At 53.0% G+C, this 19,125-nt stretch overlaps 2 protein-coding genes across 3 annotated transcripts in view; both read right to left on the reverse strand.

Annotated features, from left to right (window-relative positions):
- TESC (tescalcin) overlaps positions 1-905 on the reverse strand; it is a 63,353-nt gene extending 62,448 nt beyond the window's left edge. The window contains exon 1 of the mRNA XM_082852951.1: positions 750-905. Coding sequence (XP_082709077.1) covers positions 750-807 — 58 coding nt within the window. The 5' untranslated portion in view covers positions 808-905. The remainder of the gene's footprint in view (positions 1-749) is intronic.
- A 13,454-nt stretch (positions 906-14,359) lies between these two features.
- FBXO21 (F-box protein 21) overlaps positions 14,360-19,125 on the reverse strand; it is a 47,093-nt gene continuing 42,327 nt past the window's right edge. Inside the window, exons 12-14 of one of the 2 annotated variants that reach the window (XR_014326709.1) lie at positions 16,137-16,261; positions 15,532-15,785; positions 14,360-15,436 (exon numbers count right to left, since the gene is read on the reverse strand). Coding sequence is in view for 1 of the 2 variants with exons in the window: in XM_082853515.1 (XP_082709641.1) it covers positions 16,128-16,261 (134 nt within the window). In the remaining variant the exon portion in view is untranslated. Of the gene's footprint in view, positions 15,437-15,531; positions 15,786-16,070; positions 16,262-19,125 lie in introns of those variants that run through there. The other variant, XM_082853515.1, reaches the window with a different exon arrangement.

Here is a 19,125-nt window from a genome sequence, read left to right on the forward strand (position 1 = left end):
CCAGGGTCAAGTTCCCAGCCCGGCTGGACTTGGGCGGTCGGGCGCTTCCGCCATCACTTCCCTGCGGTCAGCTCGGCCCGCAGCCCGGCCTCCCGGTGCGGTGCGCCCTGCCCCAGGCGGATACGGGGCGCACAGCCTCTGCGGGCCCGGGAGTCCGGGCGAGCTCCACGAAGGTCGCCGGGCTCCAGCGAAGTGCTCTTCGGGCGCTGCCTCGCTTAATCCTCCCAGTTACCCATGGTGGGGTAGCGGGGGACCCGCCTGAAACCATTTTACAGACGGGAGGCTCAGAGACCCGCTCACCCGCGCTAAGGTCGCGGGGCCGGGCTCCCACCCAGCTCCCGCCGACTGAAAAACTTTCCTCCCCCTGCGTAATCCTGAATCCAAACGACTTTCAGGTGCGGGTCGCGTACAACAGCTGAGCGTCCATGGGCGCCAGCTCTCCCGGCCCGGGAGCCCGGACACTGCTCCCTCCCGGGTCCGCAGTCCCAGGTTCAGGGGTTCCCAGCCAACTCCGAGAGCACCGAGGCAGAGCTGCCGCGACACTTACTCAGCATCACCGCAGCCTGCAAAGTGGCCGGCGGGGACCCATTTGAAGGAGGGGGAGACTGAGGCGCAGAGAGAGCCAGCTACTAGTCCAAGGTCACACAGCGCGGTGGCCCGAAGCCCAGCGGGTGGCCGTGGGCTGGGAGCCCCCGTGCCAGCCGGCCGGCGGTCGCGGTCCCCGTCACCGTCCCCCGCGGGATACTCACAGCCTGTCTTGCCCTCGAGCTCCCGCACCTCCTCGGACGCGGAGTGGGTAGCGCCCATGGTGCCCGCGGCGGGGGCCCGGGGGCGCTCGTCCCTCCCAGGCCCTGGGCTGGCGTCGGCTGCGCAGCGGCGGGTCCGGCCTCGGGTCCAACACTGGTCGGGACGCCAGGAACTGGTCTGAGCCGCGGGTTCCGCGTGGGGTGCGAGCGCGGCCTCTTATAGCGGCGGCGGGCGGAGCGCCACGGTCCTAGTGCGCTCCGGCTTCGCGCATTGCCTGGAGTGGGGAGCGCCCCGCCCCGGGCCGGAAACGGCGGGGAGAGGGGTGAGGAGAGGAGGGGGACCCAGGTTCCCCATTCCCCACAACCGCGGCCGTGCTCGTCGCGCCTCACCCCTTCCGCACCCCTGCCGGCTGTGGGAAGAAGGTGTGAGCAGAGTTGGGGGTATAGGTAGGAGGCATCAGACCCCACGGAGGTTCCATGCCCTCCGCCACCCCTGTTCCACTACACACCCTCCCAGATGTCAGGAGGGAAACTCCCTGGGAACAATGGAGAAGGACAGCATTAATTATCTCTATGGTGAACAGCAATAAAGATAATATAATAATCATAATCCAACCTGAATGCGCAAGTGGGGGGCTTTCGTTGGTTTATTCCAGGAAAGCCCACACTGATGAAGTGGGCACACCCACGTACAAGACTGGCCTGTCCTAGCTACTCAGCCTAGTTGCTTAGGGTGGGGACGTTCTCAGTCTTTAGGTTCAGGGATTCTGACTCAGGCAGGGCCCAGGAGGCTGCATTTCAAACTACCAGAGAGAATGCCATCCTTCTGGGAGAAGTTTTGCCTGAAGCTGACTGAAGGAGTTGGGTTCCGTAACCGGGCTGGGTGACCCCGGCCAGTCCTGCCACCTATCTAACCATGATTCCTTCTCCTTAAGATGGGGATAATAATGGTTAATGAGACATAGATCAGAAAGGCCTGGCCTGGGACACAGCGCAAGACAGCCGCTGTGGAAGCATGTCCACTTTACAACAGAGGAACTGGTTCTCAGAAGGGTCACATAGCCAGGGCATCAATTCAAAGTCAACACTTTTCCTGTCTCAAGCCCAGGCCATTGTGCTCCACGTGCCTGGTGACGTGGCCATCAAGGATTGGCATGTATTCAGGGTCTGTCCTGGGTGCCAGGCTCCGCTGACAGTGCTGGGGGGCGGCGGTCATGGAGACTTGATCCGGCTCACCTACATCCGCATCACAGAGCGCTGGGGAGGGAGTGCTGAGAACCAGGTGCCCATACCTGCAGGCCACAGGTCCAAGCTGAGGGTTATAGCCGTTTCCAGGGACAAGGATGCCGTTCAGAGTCACCAGGGGCCTCCTGAAACCTGCCAGAGCAGCAGAGTCAGCCCCCTCCTGGTTGAAAATCCAGCTCCCCTTTACACTCTGTCAGGACACTCACAGAGCTGGGGCTGCACCTGGAATGTGCATTTGCAAAGCTCGCGGGCGGTTCTGAGACCTAGCCAAGCCGGGGAAATGTTGGCTGTGGGGGCATCAGCTGGTCCAAGCAAACTGGAAAGCCGCCTGGGAGACTGCATGTCAGGTCAGAAGGACTCTAGAAACCCAAACTGGCCTCTGGATCAAGAAATGGGGCCCTGGGCCCCTTGGGAATTACCCACAACTGCTGGACACAATTTTGTTCCGACTTAAAATATCTGTTCCTGGAATTTTATTATATTAAATTATCCAAGGATTAAATGCTGGGGCTTTTTGCTGGGGAGATAGAAAATGACGTTCTCACGGCTACATCTCCTCCCCTTTGGCATGGTTGCTCTCAGCTGGTACAGTACAGGTGGGCGGGGGCAAAAGCCCTGGGACAGTGCCCTGGGGCAGGCAGGGGGCACGTGGCCTGGCTCTGCCCCTCGGGTGATCGCGGAGAGACTCCCAGGGTATGGGGTGAAGGGAGGTGGTCTTTGCCCCATCGTCTGTCTACCCAGTCAACTTCATCTCAAGCTCCGCTGGCCACGGTCAGTTTCTAGACTAGCATTTGCGCTGGTCCCTTCTGCCAGGAACTCCGCTGCTCTCCATTTTCCCGTGATCGGGGCTCCTCAGATCTCAGCATAAACATCACCTCCTTGGAGAGTCCTTCTCAGGGCCCCCATCCGCTCTCCTGGGTCTGCTGCCATACAGGCCGCCTTCTCCAGCCAGCGGGAGCTGGAAGGCTGGGTGTGATGAGCACAGGGAATTTGTTCCTGGTGGCAGGGCTTGGAGAAAGAAGCGGGAGCTCCTTGTGGCAGCAGGAATATGCGGGCTTGCTTGTTCATTCATTGATTCATCGCCCATTTATCGAAGGTCTGCTGTGTACAGGGGCCTGCCTGGGGCCTGGAGCCACACTTCTGCTCTTACGGGAGTCCTGGAGGAGTGGGAGACAGACACACAGGAGGTGACAACGCAGCGGGGTAAACAAGGCCCCGCAGAGATCTGGAATGTTCAAGCTGGAATGGCCGCTGGAGAGACTGTTAACCCCTAAGCTGAACTTTGGGGAGTCCATGACTGTCCCAAATTGTGGTCCCAAAGGGACATGCCAGAGGCAACTACTGGCTGGACAGAAGTACCTGTGAGGTTTGGGGGCCCTGCGGTCACCCACCCTCTGCCTGGGCTTTGCCTCCTTCTCTGGCAATGATGCACACACACGGCAGGGCTCTCTGCACACAAAGCCTGCTGCCCCTGTTCCAGGACATCAGGTCTCTAATTCAATCCTGCTAATGGCGTCAGAGCACCAAGGAGGTCTGGAGCGCTGCGTGGGGTCTGGCTGGGCTGATTGGATCTGTTGTCTGGAGCCCTGGAAGAGGGGGCACCCTGTGTGGTGATCTTTATTCTCCCCCTCACTCAGTGTGACCTTCGGAGAGCTAGGGAACACTTTGGTCACCAGGCAACTGCCTCTCTTCTCCCAGAGGAGCTGATTACAAACAGTGGCTGCAGTGAGAATGGCTGGTACCTGTGAGGCCACCAAGGGCAGCTGAGCCCAGAGATGGTGAGGATGGTCTTCATTCGTCTAAGGGAAACAGACTACCGAACCACACTTGGGCAAGTGGCTTTGCCTCCCTGGGCCTCAGTTTCCCGTCTGTAAAGTGGGAATAACAATGGTGCCTTCTTCATGATGTTTACGAGGGTTAAATGTGGATTCATATATCTAAAGGGCTTAAAACAGTGCCTGACACAGGAAGTGCTATCCAGTGGGGTGCAGGTAAACAGGCCCTGAGAAAACAGAGGAAAAGCTCTACCTTGCAACATTGCCCATTTCCCTGTTGTAAATACTCCCACCATGGTCAATTTCAAGGTACCAATAATTGAACAATGGGCTTGCAAAATTCCTGAATGTTTAATCATTTGTTCTTGCAAGCTGGTCTGAGACAATTCAGCACACCACTACACAGTAGGCTGTTATTATGAGTCATATGTTCATTTGTCCACTCATTCACTACTGAGTGCCAGGAATTCAGATACTACAGTGAGGTAGTCTCTGACCTCAGAGTCTGGAAGGAAAAAGATAGGAACAGACCATCATTAGTGCATACACTACTGGGTACCCAATACATGCCCATTTTATATTTTTTTAATTTTTAAAATAAATTGATTTACTTATTTTTGGCTGCGTTGGGTCTTCGTTGCTGCACGTGGGCTTTCTCAAGTTGCAGTGAGCAGGGGCTACTCTTCGTTGCGGTGTGCAGGCTTCTCATCGCGGTGGCTTCTCCTGCCGCGGAGCACAGGCTCCGGGCACGCGGACTTCAGTAGTTGTGACTCGCAGGCTCAGCAGTTGTGGCGCACGGGCCCAGCTGCTCTGCAGCATGTGGGATCCTCCAGGACCAGGGTTCGAACCTGTGTCACCCGCACTGGCAGGTGGACTCCTAACCACTGTGCCCTGGACCAGGGAAGTCCTGCCCATTTTATTGATGGGAAAACCAAGGTGTTCAGAATGGATGGTAAACCAGAATCAGAGTACACATATGCAGTTGTGTAAATGGCAGTTCACCCGTATTGCCCTCCTGGCCCTCTGATCACTTAGCTTGTGGGGGGGGGGGGTCTCCAAAGGGTTGGCAATGTTCTGGGAGCAACAAAACACTTTTCTTAATTTGGGGACCACTGACCCTATGAAAGTTACAGGGATTCCGAGTGCCATCTTGTTTGGCCTTTGACTTACAGCAGACACACCTAACCACTTCAAACAGGCGAGGATCAGTGCTGCTCTTGTAAATAACGTCCAGGGAGGGAAGCCCCAGAAATGGCTACACCAGTGTCTTGACTCTGAAACAGCTTTTCTCTTAAGCTCACTTAAGCTCCTTATGCTGGTCTCATATGTCTTGGTCTCTTGGTTTCAGTGTGAATGGAATCAGAGAAGAATCATGCCCAATTTGAATTTTGAATTAAAGGTGTCCTTTTGGTTATCTTTTATTTGTTTTATTTATTTTTTTGTTGCTAATATATTTTTTAACATCTTTATTGGAGTATAATTGCTTTACAATGTTGTGTTAGTTTCTGCTGTATAACAAATGGAATCAGCTATACGTATACATATATCCCCATATCCCCTCCCTCTTGCGTCTCCCTCCCACCCTCCCTACCCCACCCCTCTAGGCGGTCACAAAGCACCTCCCTGTGCTATGCGGCTGCTTCCCACTAGCTATCTGTTTTACATTTGGTAGTGTATATATGTCCATGCCACTCTCTCACTTCGTCCCAGTTTACCCTTCCCCCTCCCTGTGTCCTCAAGTCCATTCTCTACGTCTGTGTCTTTATTCCTGCCCTGCCCCTAGGTTCTTCAAAACCATTTTTTTTTCACATTTCATATATATGTTAGCATACAGTATTTGTTGTTCTCTTTCTGACTTACTTCACTCTGTATGACAGACTCTAGGTCTATCCACCTCACTACAAATAACTCAGTTTCGTTTCTTTTTATGGCTGAGTAATATTCCATTGTATATATGTGCCACATCTTCTTTATCCATTCATCTGTCAATGGATACTTAGGTTGCATCCATGTCCTGGCTATTGTAAATAGTGCTGCAGTGCACATTGTGGTACATGACTCTTTTTGAATTGTGGTTTTCTCAGGGTATATGCCCAGTAGTGGGATTGCTGGGTCGTATGGTAGTTCTATTTTTAGTTTTTTACGGAACCTCCATACTGTTCTCCATAGTGGCTGTATCAATTTACATTCCCACCAACAGTGCAGGAGGGTTCCCTTTTCTCCACACCCTCTCCAGCATTTATTGTTTGTAGATTTTTTTGATGATGGCCATTCTGACTGAGGTGAGATGATACCTCATTGTAGTTTTGATTTACATTTCTCTAATGATTAGTGTTGTTGGGCATCTTTTCATGTGTTTGTTGACAATCTGTATATCTTCTTTGGAGAAACGTCTATTTAGGTCTTCTGCCCATTTTTGGATTGGGTTGTTTGATTTTTTGATATTGAGCTGCGTGAGCTGCTTGTAAATTTTGGAGTTAATCCTTTGTCAGCTGCTTCGTTTGCAAATATTTTCTCCCATTCTGAGGGTTGCCTTTTCATCTTGTTTATGGTTTCCTTTGCTGTGCAAAAGCTTTTAGGTTTCATTAGGTCCCATTTGTTTATTTTTGTTATTTCCATTTCTCTAGGAGATGGGTCAGAAAGGATCTTGCTGTGATTTATGTCAGAGTGTTCTGCCTATATTTTCCTCTAAGAGTTTGATAGTGTCTGGCCTTACATTTAGGTCTTTAGTCCATTTTGAGTTTATTTTTGTGTATGGTGTTAGGAGTGTTCTAATTTCATTCTTTTACATGTAGCTGTCCAGTCTTCCCAGAACCACTTATTGAAGAGACTGTCTTTTCTCCATTGTATATTCTTGCCTCCTTTATCAAAGATAAGGTGACCACGTGTGTGGGTTTATCTCTGGGTTTTCTATACTGCTTTTGGTTATCTTTTAAACAATCCTTTCTCACCCGAGGCACCCTGATCTTTGAAGCTAACCTTGGGTGATGGTGTGCTGCAGGAGACGGATTCAGATCTAAGTTGCATCCCAGCTCTGCCACTCCCCGGGTGGTGTGGCCTTGGGCTGGTTCCTTTGAAGCTCTGAACCTTGATGTCCTCATCTGTATAATGGGTCCATAATCCCATCTTTACAGAGATGATTCAACAAGGGTGAAATGGCTAGGAGGTGACAGGGCTGGGATTGGATGCTGAGCCGGCCACCTGCAGGACCATGAACTACCCAGCAGGGCAGTACCACTGGCTGGGATCCTGCCACCTGGTTCATCTTAGCACCTCCGCAGCCAGGGTGTGGGAGTGGGGGCAGGCACAGCCACCTCCTCCCTCCCTCCCTGCCTCCCCTCCCTCCTGGGATGGCTGCAAGTACCAGTGGGACCCGGCTGAGGGCCTGGGAGGCAGGGTGATAAATATATGCTGGGGTTCAGAGACAGCACAGCCGATAATTTGGGGCTTATTTGTGACAGGATGCAGCAGGCACGTACCATCTGGGCCAGCTGGGGCAGACGGAGGGCAAAGGCAGGCTGGGGCGGGGTGGGGGTGAGGGCGGAGGTAAGAGGTGGGCCCAGGTGCCCCACCGCACGCCCCCCTCCCGAGGCTGTGCTGACTTGGCAGTGCCCGGGCCGCTCCCGCTGACTGGGCACGCTTCCCAGATGTCCACCCTCAGCTGTCTCCGCAACCCTCCCAGGGCTGGCTGTGGACAGCCGAGATGGGAACCAGATCCAGCTCTACCCTTCATGGAGAAAGATGTGGATGTGAAGGAATGACAGGTTCCCAGCTGCTCTTTCAAGGCTCTTTACACAGAGGAAACATCTCCTCTGCCCAAGAGACTCCAGCGTGGGGTGGGGGGAGAGAAAGGTGCTTTGGGGCTTCTGGGTCCTCCACTGCATGTAGAGGCAGGTGAAAATCCTGGACAGGGTTTAGTGTTTTGACCTGGCAGAGGGACTGCTGGGGGGAGAAACTGGGGAAGAGGAGCCCCCCTCCCTCCCCACATTGCAGTGGGCGGGAGCCAAGTTGGGGGGCTCGGGGGGGATTAAAGAGCCCCTTGGAATTGGCAGGCTCGACCCTCTCATTTTCACCAGGGAGGAAGCTCAGAGGGTCAAGGTCACGTAGGTCTAAACCCCAGAGGGAGGGAGCATAGAGAGGGCCCTGGACCTCAAGCCCAGCCACCAGATGTCACAGGGTGAGGGGAGGCCTGTGGATTTCTGGGGAGAGGGAGGCAGGTGGGGACAGGAGAGTCTGTGCTGGGGGCGGGGCTCAGGAGCAGGGGCTTCCAGAAGGAGGCATCCCTCCCAGGGGACCCGAGAGGCCAGGGCAGAAGGCGAGGGCACAAGTGAGACAGCACTGGGGCTGCCCTGAAATCCACGGGGAGCCGCGCGGGCTCACCTCCTGTGCTGCGCACTCCAGGGCTGAGGAGTCAGGACCCTCGGGAGGTGCGTGGTGAGGCCTGAGGGTTGCCTGACAGCACAGGCCCCTCCCCTCTTGGGGGGCTGTCTCGTGGAGCCAGGGTGCAAGGTCAACATCACGCGCAGCCACAGTCATCCTCAAAAATCCCCTAGTGACCATAAAGTCTGGTCCTTACAGGTTTATGCACACAACCCTGTGCAGGACATACGCATAACATCTAAAGATGCAAACGTCCAGTAACAAACCGCGCACGAGCGCCTGAGTATGGCAAGACATCATTTTAAAGAGTATTTTAAGTTTAAACTGTTCCTTTTCCTTTTCTTTCTCCTCCCCTCGCCCCAATCCCTCTAATACTTCCACTAAAAGCTCACAGCTCCTGGTGGGGAACCATAATTTAACCTTAGGTTGACCTAATCTTTGTACTTAATCTCTCCCCAGAATTTATTAATTTCAGAAAAAGTCAGCAGTTACCTGCCGGGACTCGGAGCAAGCTCTGGACCGGAGTTCTGCTTCCCTTAGACGGCAGGAGTTCCCACACTCGGGTGTGTATAAGAGTCCCCCAGAGCGACTGGTGCAGTGGGCTGGGGTCTGCATGTGTCAGAGGCCCCTCAGGTGCCGGTGAGGCCGGGGCCAGCAGGACGGAGGCACCTGTGCCCTCTCACTGCCCGGGAGCATCTAGATCCAGAGCTGGCCAGGGACCGTCCGCCCTCCCCCCTGCTGACCCCTGCTCTCTATCCCCATCTTACTGGTCCGGCGTCCAGCGTCCAGAAAACTGGGGGTGGTGAGGCGGTGGAGAAGTAACAGATCAGAAACCCCACCTTGGGGGTCACCTGGCCCCGTTCCTACACCTTCAACGAATTCCTTCGGCTCAGTGCATCCCTCTGAGGGGGAAAGGCGGTGACGCTGTACCGGCAGCTGTTACCAAGCTGGAGAAAACCCACATCCCCCCAAGCTGCTCCGCTCTTATGTCACCAGAAAGCATCTCCCGTCAGGCCTCAGCAGCTATTCTTAGTCTGGAGAACACACCTCCGCCTGTTAGAAGTCTCTAGACTTCAGCAGGCTTTTTATAAATCACTTATAAACTCACAGCCTGCCGGACGCTGGTGAAATACTTCTTTCTTGTAGGCAGAATGTTCGAAGAGTCTCTGGGGTGGGCGCACCTTCCGCCCCAGGGAAACTTGTAGATAATGTTGTAATATCAGCAATGATCACTTCCATCGATTGAACCTGCGCGCAGCCCTTCAGTACTAACAGCAAACAGGTGCGTGCATTGTGTGTGTCGAGCTGTGTGTGAGTGATTTCGGAGGCAGGTACAGTGCCGTGGTCACAGTGCAGCTGAAAGACCTGGGTTCAAATCCTGACTCTGCCGCTTACAGGTCACGTGACCACGAGGAAGTCACTCTGCTTCTCTTTGCCTCTGGGTAACCAGGAGACCCACAGATTCGAGGATGCTGCGCTGCTGTGAAGGTGACTAGACCTTTAACAGGGTCTTGGAGCAGCGCAGATGAGCCTTCCAGGGTCTGCGCTGCTCCTGACGTAGCGATGAGCAGGCACGCTCCGCGGAGGTCCTCGTCTCTCCGTCCAACCACAGGAAACGGAGGCCCCCGCCTCCAGGTTAAACGACCAGCCCACGCTGGTTAGTAACAGCAGCTTAGCTTGAACCTGAGTCTGGTCCACTGCAAAGCGCGGGCAGTTATGACGCTCTGCTGCCCCCTAGGGCATGCGGGGGTGGAATCAGACACCATCCAGGCCCGTGGGGCTCCCAGCCTCTCTGAACCTGAGACCCAACGAAAATCAGCCCACTCCATCCCCCTCGGTGGGGGGGATGGCCATCTTCCTCTGCCATCTGTTTCTTTCCCCCTTGAGACCTGGAGTGCCCCGTCGCTGAGCCTCAGTTTCTTCATCTGTAAAGCGGGTTGATAATAACGGCATCCACTCTGAAGAGTAGCATGAGGATTAAATGACATGGCTTTTCGGAAGGCACGGTCCCTCACCTTCTCCTACTGGCCCCACCAGGGTGGGGGGCCATCTTCAGCCCCCTGGATGAGGCAGCCCCCTCCAAGACCAAGTGATGTCCAAGATGTGCCAAGGCTGGGAACGCTCACATCTTTTCCTGGGTCTCCCCACCGACCTCTTGGGGTATCATCTTCGGCACAGATCCTCTGGGGACTCATGCTGGTTGTTTGGCTGCATGAACGTCTCCCTCGGACGCTGAGGCTCGGCTGATGTCCTCACCAGGGGGAGGTGTCCAGGAGAATCAGAATGACGCTGACGTCCACCTACTCCCCTAGCCCCCAGCCCCATACACATTACGGAATAACCCGACCAGTGTGGTGAAGCACCATCTGAGGACTTGATCCAGGCGTTTCCCACATTTCTTTCACATCTGCGAGGGGAGACCACACTTGGCTGAACTCACTGCAGGGCCAGTGCCTATTGCTGGCTCCAGGAGGGAGTGAGGACCAGAGAAAGCACAGAGACACGACCCCCAGGGTGCAGCCTCTTCCAGGCCCCTCCAGTCTGGCGGTTCCCAGTTATCAAGGGGGCTCCTCACTCCATTTCTGGCCTCATCACACCCTGCAAAGATGATGGAAGCGGAGAGTCTCAAATGTGATGCTCCCAATAGGGGCTGAAGCTGTTCAGGGGGTTGGGGGAGAGGGAACAGTGTGCCCAGCTGCTAGTTTACTTGCTGGACTAGAATGAATTCCCCTCACCTCACAAGCTTTCCCATCTCCTGCTGGGGCATCATCCAGCGACCAGTCCTAAACTCTCCCTTCTGGGAAGTCCTCCTTCCCTGTCCTCACCTCGCACTGCCCACTCCCCTCTCTGGAAAGCTACAGAGTGAGGGTAACAGGAGCCGGGATGCAGAACCAGTGGGGTGCATTGCAAGTTCTCTGTAAGAGTCTTGAGCCTGGCAGGTAGCAAGAATTCAGCCAGGAAGGAAGCAGTGCAGACAGATGACACAGTTCAGTGTGCAGCTCTGAGAAAACCTGGGGCTGGAGATTCAAATTGGGGACGGATTAGGATATTTGTCATCAGACCCAGGGAATCTGGGCTTTGAGACCACTACCCAGTGTTGGGGGTGAAGGGGACTTGGAATCTTCCGTCAGCAGAGTGACTACAACTAGGGTTCAGCTGAGGTCCCTGGAAACATCAATTCCTGGCCAAAGAGCACTTTGCAGCATTCTGCACTTGGGGGTGGGGGAGGACAGGTTGCTAGGGTGGCACAATACTCACCCCAGAGGAGTCAGTATTTAGTACAGAGATGATGAAGTAAAGCAAAGTTATGTGTTTTTATCTGTTTTGATCCTGTATCATATTGGAAAGTAATCCACGTATAGTTTGTGTATTAAGCCTTTGAAATCCACGTATAGTTTGTGTATTAAGCCTTTGAAACGTTTGCAAGAATTTGAAATCATCTAAGAGAAAGCCTTCGTGATTCCATTTTATATGCAGTGGGTCATCAGGTACTGCCAGATTATTTTTCCAATTGTGGTAAAATACACATAACATTAAAACTGACCATCTCTAACCACTTTCAAATGCACCGTTGAGTACAAGTGCATTCACGTTGCTGTACTGGATAGATCTTTACCTTGAAAGTTATAAGAGAATTTTACTGCATCTGCAAACAGTATGCTACTGTGAAGTTAAGACTTGCCATATTTTCTTTTTTTTTCTTCTTTTTTTTGCGGTACGCGGGCCTCTCACTGTTGTGGCCTCTCCCGTTGCGGAGCACAGGCCCTGGACGCGCAGGCTCAGTGGCCATGGCTCACGGGTCCAGCCGCTCTGCGGCATGTGGGATCTTCCCAGACCGGGGCACGAACCCGTGTCCCCTGCATCGGCAGGCGGACTCTCAACCACTGTGCCACCAGGGAAGCCCCAAGACTTGCCATATTTAAAAGTTCAACTTTGTAGATGTATGAGAATTTATGGTACACTTGGGAAGGTTTTGAAAAGTGCTTAAGGAGAAATCAAATTTATTAAATGCATTGGTGCACTTAAAATACCTAAGGGAATTTAACTGGTTTTTTTACAAAAACAAAAGTTATTGTAAAATATAGTCAATTTATAAGCAAAATAGTAAGATTCAAAAATTCTACACAAAATCTTAAGAACTGGTGTTTCAAATCTGTACTTGTCACAGATAGAACATTAACTGGAAAAAAGCAACAGAGTTCCCTGAATAATCTTACACAAAAAGCCCTTTCAGGCACCAAAAAACCCCCTGCTGACAAATAAGTGCTTTACAGCCTTCAAACCATTTATACATAAAATACCTCACGACTCAGTGGTTCCCAAATTTGAAGCCTGGAGGACTTGTTCAAAAACAGATCGTGGGCTCCTCCCCAGAGGTCCCGATTCAGCGGGTCTGGGGCCCAAGATCCTGCATTTCTAATGAGTTCCCAGGTGATGCTGATGCTGGGGGACCGGGGACCAGACTTTGACACCCGCTGCACTAGACACACAGAGGCCAGGCATTACCATCGTCAGCTGTGTGGCCTTCGCTAGTTATCACTGTCCTTTGGACCTTAATTCCCCTGGCTCCAGCACGAGAATAACACAAGGGCACTTACCCTGCAGGGTTGCCGTGAGGGTCAGAGAGACGTGCATGCAGGGCTGGCCCACGGTGGGCTCGCAGTGTGTGGGAGAGATGATTGTATTATACTGCTCAAATCCTGACATGGCCTCATAGCCCGGGCGCCTTTTATGGCCTCCATCCTCCCAGCATAGGGCTGTGCACATAGTAGGTGCTCAAGAAATACTGATGGCAACAACGGGGACTGCCCCTTCCCCATTTACTGCGGACAACCAAAGCTTGGTTGTTATTGCTCCAGGCAGCCTCACCAGAAGCACCTGGCTCTCGGGGTTTGCTTTCTCCACGAAGGTGGGGCAACTGAAGATGCTCTGTGCTGCTGGTGCCCGCAGCTGTGGCTTGTACGCATGTGAGATGCTCTCTGTTGAATTTTGAGTGAACTGAAAGGCAATGAAGGATTCAGAGCACAGCCGTTGGTCGGTTCAGAGCACAAGCCCCTGCTGCAGGACGGGGATAATCAGACCCACCGTACTGGGAGGCTGCAAGGGCCAACGAGATGGGCCACGTGTGCATGCTGGCCAGAGGGCCAATGTCAAGGCAACACTGGAGTTTTCTTCCCTGACTGTTCTTGTGCAAGAAGCTTCTGCCGTTTCACCCCTCACTCATGCTGTACTGTGTCCAGCTAGTTCTTGGGTCTAAAATGCAGAAGACAGCACATGGGCTTCTCTAAGATGGATGTGAGGAGACAGATGACGCTCCCCAGCTGGGGTTCCTCAGACCCCCGGTTCCCTGGAGTCTAGGTTTTTACTACAAAACTTCTCCTCGAGGATTCTGCACATTTGGTTGGAAAGCGAACAGGGAAGACTGGGAAGCCACAGCAGGAGGAAACGTATTAAGCTGCCTTCTCTTTGTGCTAATGAGCATTTATTTATATGATAATGCAATAACACAGCATTATTTAGGTTATTTAGGATCTGTTAGACTGTGAGTGAAGAATGCTTGTTGTAAATATCACAGACAGGTCTTCTCCCTTTCATCCAGAAGTTGGAGATGAGCATTTCCAAGGTTGGCACAGAAGCTCAGCAAAGTTGGAGTCTGGGCTGGCATTTCTATAATTCTTTGGGCCTTCCCCTCATGGCTGCAATGTCTTTTGATAGTATTCAGTATGCAGAGCTGAGGAGTTGCAACAGAGTAAAGCCCTGCAAAGCCCAAAGTATTTACTATCTGGCTCTTTATAGAAAAAGTTTTTCCATCTCGTCCTTACCGTGATAAGCCCCACTATTTAAAAGACAGAGGGGGGTCTGCTCTCAGGTTGGCAATACTCTGGCTGGGAAGATGACAAGCACAAAAAAGAGAAAACAAGAGATACACCCATGACTAGAGTCTGTATGTGTGGAAGTTTGGGGGTCAGCTCTGGAACTGGATGGCTAGTTCTCTTTTCCTTCTAAAATTATTTCTTCTACCCAGTGCTGCCTGAGGACACTTTCCATTGCATTTGGCAAATGCAGGCGCCACGCTAGGTGCAGGAAGTACACACGTCACGGAGATCCAGCCCCTGAATCTGCCCTTAAGTTGCTCGATGTGTTCTGGGGGACACAGGCAAGAAATGAACGTCCCAAGCGGCAAGTGCTCTGATAGGGTTAAGCTTAAGATGCTAAGGGAGCGGGGTCAGGCTGGCGGAAGTGAGGAGGCTGAAGCTGCCGAGTGCGTGGCCGCGATGTGGGAGGTAGGGTGTCCCTGCAGAGGGAACAGCCCATGCGGTGGCCCAGAGGTGGGCGTGTGTGGAGAAATGAGGGAGCCTGTGATCCGGGGCTGACGCAGAGTCTGTGTGCTAGAGGGCGGAGAGCTGACCTCAGGAGTGTGGGCTTTATCCTTGCAACTCCCATCAAGCAAGGGAGTAACTGGAAGGGATACGTACTTTAGAAAGATCACTTTGGATGCGGCTGAACTTTCAAGGCAGGAGGCAGCAGGGGTCTGGACCAGGGTGGCGGCAGCGGGGATGCACCCAGGTACCCTCTGCAGGACCTGGTGGTGGATGAAACATGAGGAGTAAAAGAAGGGGTGGTGAGCCCTTCATTCAATTTCGGGATTCAGCAGACCCCTCCCAAGCGGGGGGGGGGGGTCCCCGTTTCCCTCCGGACACTTCCCCAGCACAGGGTGGGAGGCCACACAGCCGATTTCCCTCCTAAGACCCCTCTGATTCACCCAGTGAGTCTACTGTCTCCTCTTTGGCCTGACACTGCCACCGATGGGGAGATGGCAGGGCGTTCCCGAGACCTGGATGGTTCTAGGCCCAAGAGAGGCATAGCCTGTCCTGGTCTGTGCAGGCGAGGAACCATGTCCTCGTTCTCTGAGTCACTTACTGGAGCCAAGGAAGACCAGGTTTGTTCAGCAAACACTATCCCAAAGAGAGCGTGTCGGAAGACACAGCCTCTCTCCTGTGACTTTCCCAGCCTGTTCTGTTCTGGTGGATTTGTGGCACATTCCACAAGGCAGCAATGTATGGCCGAATCCCAGCCGTCTGAACCCCGCCCATCCCTGGGCCACCAAGGGGGAGGGGCACTTCCATTTAAAATAAAATGATGACAGCGAGGCAGCGTCTCCAGGCAAACAAGCAGGTCCCCCGCAGATGCAAGGCTTCTGCAGGTGGAGAGAGAAGCTGATCGCAGAAAGATCTCCGGATCAGGAGGTGCAGTGGGTGTGGACTAATCTCCCCCAGCCTTCAATCTGTGCTGCTCAGCGAGAGAAATGACAGTAGTAGTAAAACAAGCTGGGAATGGATTTTGCTTTCTTCTGAGTCACCCGGGGGAGGAAAATGGAAAATTACCTCTCTCTCTCTTTCCCAAATGGGACACGAGTTCCTCGGAGGGGACAGCCGAGCCTGGGGCGTGCAGCCAGCTGGCAGGATCCCTGGGCCATCTTGCGCGGCGGCCGCTCTGTTCTGGCTCTGTGCGTGCGCCCATTCTGCGTCGCCTCCTGGCAGGTCACACGGTGCCGGAGCCTAATGAGCTCTTAAGGCTAGTGATGCAGCTGGTTTTGGGGAGCTGTGCAGCCTGACCGGCGGTGACATGCTGAATGGACCTTGCCCAGACAGTGACACTTAGCAGAGTCTGTCACTCCCAGAGGAAACTACAGAACATTTGCCCCAGCCCCCTCACCCCAGAACCATCTGTTTGTCTCTATTACCACATGACTATGCTACTGGGAAGGAGATTTCCGCCTCCCCTCCTACGGGGCTCAGAGCGGGGGAACTGCAGCTCCACACATCAGAATATGCATCTCAGCCCTGGAACCAGCCCTCTGTCCCCCCTTCCACCCCTGCCCCCTAGCTCCAAGCAGAGGGCAAAACCAAAGTAGAATAAGCAACAAATGATAAATGGTGCTTGGACGCTTTCTAATTAAGAGAAAAGTTAGGTGGAAGACTTAACACACATGGAGGAAATGGAGCCGTTGATAAATAACACACCCACATAAACGTGTGACCGAGTCACCATCCTGAGAAACCAAGGACTCAACAGGTGGTCCTCTGAACATCTCTGGCTGGCAGCTGCTAATCCCTGGAAAGGGAAAAGGACGATGAGCACACAAAGAAATCATGCTTTGCCAGGAGGTCATAAAGCGTGTGCCCTGAGTCTACCCTTCTGACTTTCACTAACTCCACCCACGTGTTCTCACTGAAACTTTCTCACAAGCAACATCACTGAAAACTGTCAACATCTTTAATGGGAGGGGTGCCTTATTCTGTCTCCAGGAGGATAAGGAGGTAAACTCCACCAGGAGACTTGTTATCTTAGTTTGGGCTGCTTTAGCAAAAACACCGTAGACTGGGTGGCTTAAACAACAAATGCATATTTCTCACTGTTCTGGAGGCTGGGAAGGCCAAGATCTGGTGCTGGCAGATCTGGTGTCTGGTGAAGGGCATGTGTCCTGGTTTGTAGGTAGCCAGCTTCTTGCTGTGTCCTCACATGATGGAGGGGGTGAGGGAACAGTCTGAGGTCTCTTTTATAAGGGCACTAATCCTATGACGAAGGCTCCACCCTCATGACCTAATCACCTCCCAAAGGCCCCACCTCCTAATACCATCACCTGGGGGTTAGGTTTCAACACATGAATTGTAGGGGCAGGGGTTGGGGGGGACATGCCAACAGTCAGTCTATAGCGGCTATAAAGAGCAGCTTGGAGTCAGGCAGAGATGGGCTGGGATCTGGGCCCTGTTCCTTCGTAGCTGTGTCATCTTGGGCAAGCTACTCAACTTCTCTGAGCCTTAGTTTCCCCGTGTAAAACTGGGAATATTCCTAATACCCCCAGGACTAGCAGAGAATAAAGGCTCAGCAGAGTGTGAGCTCTGACCCAGTGTGGAATGTTTGTGCTTTTTGGGAGCGTGTCCTATCACAGGAAGGTGCAGTGACTCCATCTAACATTCTAGAAGCATTTGTCTGCCTCTTCTGTGTCAGCCCCTGTGAACCCAGACAGGAGCAGGTGCGAGCACTGACCTCGTAAGGTCTCCCTGAAAGTGGAAGGAAAATCTGCCTTGTTGCACAACGGAACGGAAGATGCCAGCCAGCCTGGGGCGCACGAGCTCCTGCTCACACCTGGGGCTAAAGAGCCATGACATTACACCCATGGCCGCCTCGGGTGTCAATCACCCACACATGGAACTGGGCTATCCAAGGCTTGAGAGGACAGTCCCGTTTGGGTCTAAGTCTTGGCTGACTACGTTTTCCATATTATGAGGTCCAGGTCCTGAAAGCAGAGGGTGAACGGATTCGCCAGGATGGAGCACCTCAGCCCCAGGTGCTAACAGACAACCTGCCCAACTGGATTCAAATGTGTGTGACCGAGCAGGACGCTATGGGGCCTTCCCGGGTCAGACCCCTCCCCCATCTCCTCTGCTGAAGCTCCTGTCTGAAGTACCTGGATAACAGTATCTGATGCACATTCCCTGAGCTGTTTTACAGATGCTAAAACTCCCACCAGATGGAAGATGTCAACTACTTGATGACCATGAGCACGGAGCCCCCAGGTCTCCTGGAGCCTAAGGACTGATAGTTAAAACTCCTGTGACACCGCTCCATTACCTCACCATCACCCAATCAGAGAATTGTGCATGAGCTGATCACAGACCCTGGGACGCCCCTCCATCACCTGGCCTTTATAAATAGTTTCCTGAACCCCATCAGAGAGTTTGGGGTTTGGGGGCATTAGCTGTCCTGAAGTCCTTGCTTGCTGCCTACAAATAACCACTGCACTTTCCTTCACCACAACCTGCTGTCTGTAGATGGGCTTTACTGCGCGGGCGAGTGGACCCGAGTGTGGTTCAGTAACATGCATATGAGCAAAGCTGACGTTTTTGGGGAACAAAAACCTAAAACCCCAAAGGGACACAGGGAAACTTTTGGAAATGGATACGTTTATCACCTGGATTGTGGTGAGGGGAACACAAGTCTATGCATATATCCAAACTCACCAAGTTGTATACATGAATTATACGCAGTTTTTATTTATTTTTCTTTATTTATTTACTTTTGGCTGCACTGGGTCTTCACTGCTGCACGCGGGCTTTCTCTAGTTGCGGTGAGCAGGGGCTACTCTTCATTGTGGTGCACGGGCTTCTCATTGCGTTGTCTTCTCTTGTTGTGGAGCACAAGCTCTAGGCACGCAGGTTTCAGTAGTTGCAGCATGCAGGCTCAGTAGTTGTGGCTCGTGGGCTCTAGAGCGCAGGCTCAGTAGTTGTGGCGCATGGGCTTAGTTGCTCCGTGGCATGTGGGACCTTCCTGGACCAGGGCTTGAACCCGTGTCCCCTGCATTGGCAGGTGGATTCTTAACCACTGCACCACCAGGGAAGCCCTATACGCAGTTTTTAATATATACCGATTATACCTCAATAAAGCTAGAGGAGGGAAAAGCAACTTCCTTTAATAAGTCTTTGCAGCCTTCGGGCTTCCCTGGTGGCACAGTGGTTAAGAATCCACCTGCCAATGCAGGCGACACGGGTTCGACCCCTGGCCCGGGAAGATCCCACATGCTGTGGAGCAACTAAGCCTGTGAGCCACAACTACTGAGCCCGCATGCTGCAACTAATGAAGCCCACGCGCCTAGAGCCCGTGCTCCGCAACAAGAGAAGCCACCGCAATGAGAAGCCCGCACACCTCAATGAAGAGCAGCCCCTGTTCACTGCAGCTACAAAAAGCCCGCGCCTGCCAACGAAGACCCAACACAGGCAAAAATAAATAAATAAAATAAATAAATTAAAAGTCTTTGCAGCCTTGGAATAGGGTTTCCCCAAACTTCAAGAGTGCAAACTGCTGGGATGGGGAGGGATAACACGTCCTCATTTTCCCTCAACAAAGTCAATGTGAGTGAAACAGAGTGGCTGAAGGTGGTCAGGTGGTTGTCACAGCACAGTCGGTGAAGAAATAAC

The sequence above is a fragment of the Leucopleurus acutus genome (assembly GCF_964270905.1).
Source record: "Leucopleurus acutus genome assembly, chromosome: 13".
Lineage (NCBI taxonomy): Eukaryota > Metazoa > Chordata > Mammalia > Artiodactyla > Delphinidae > Leucopleurus > Leucopleurus acutus.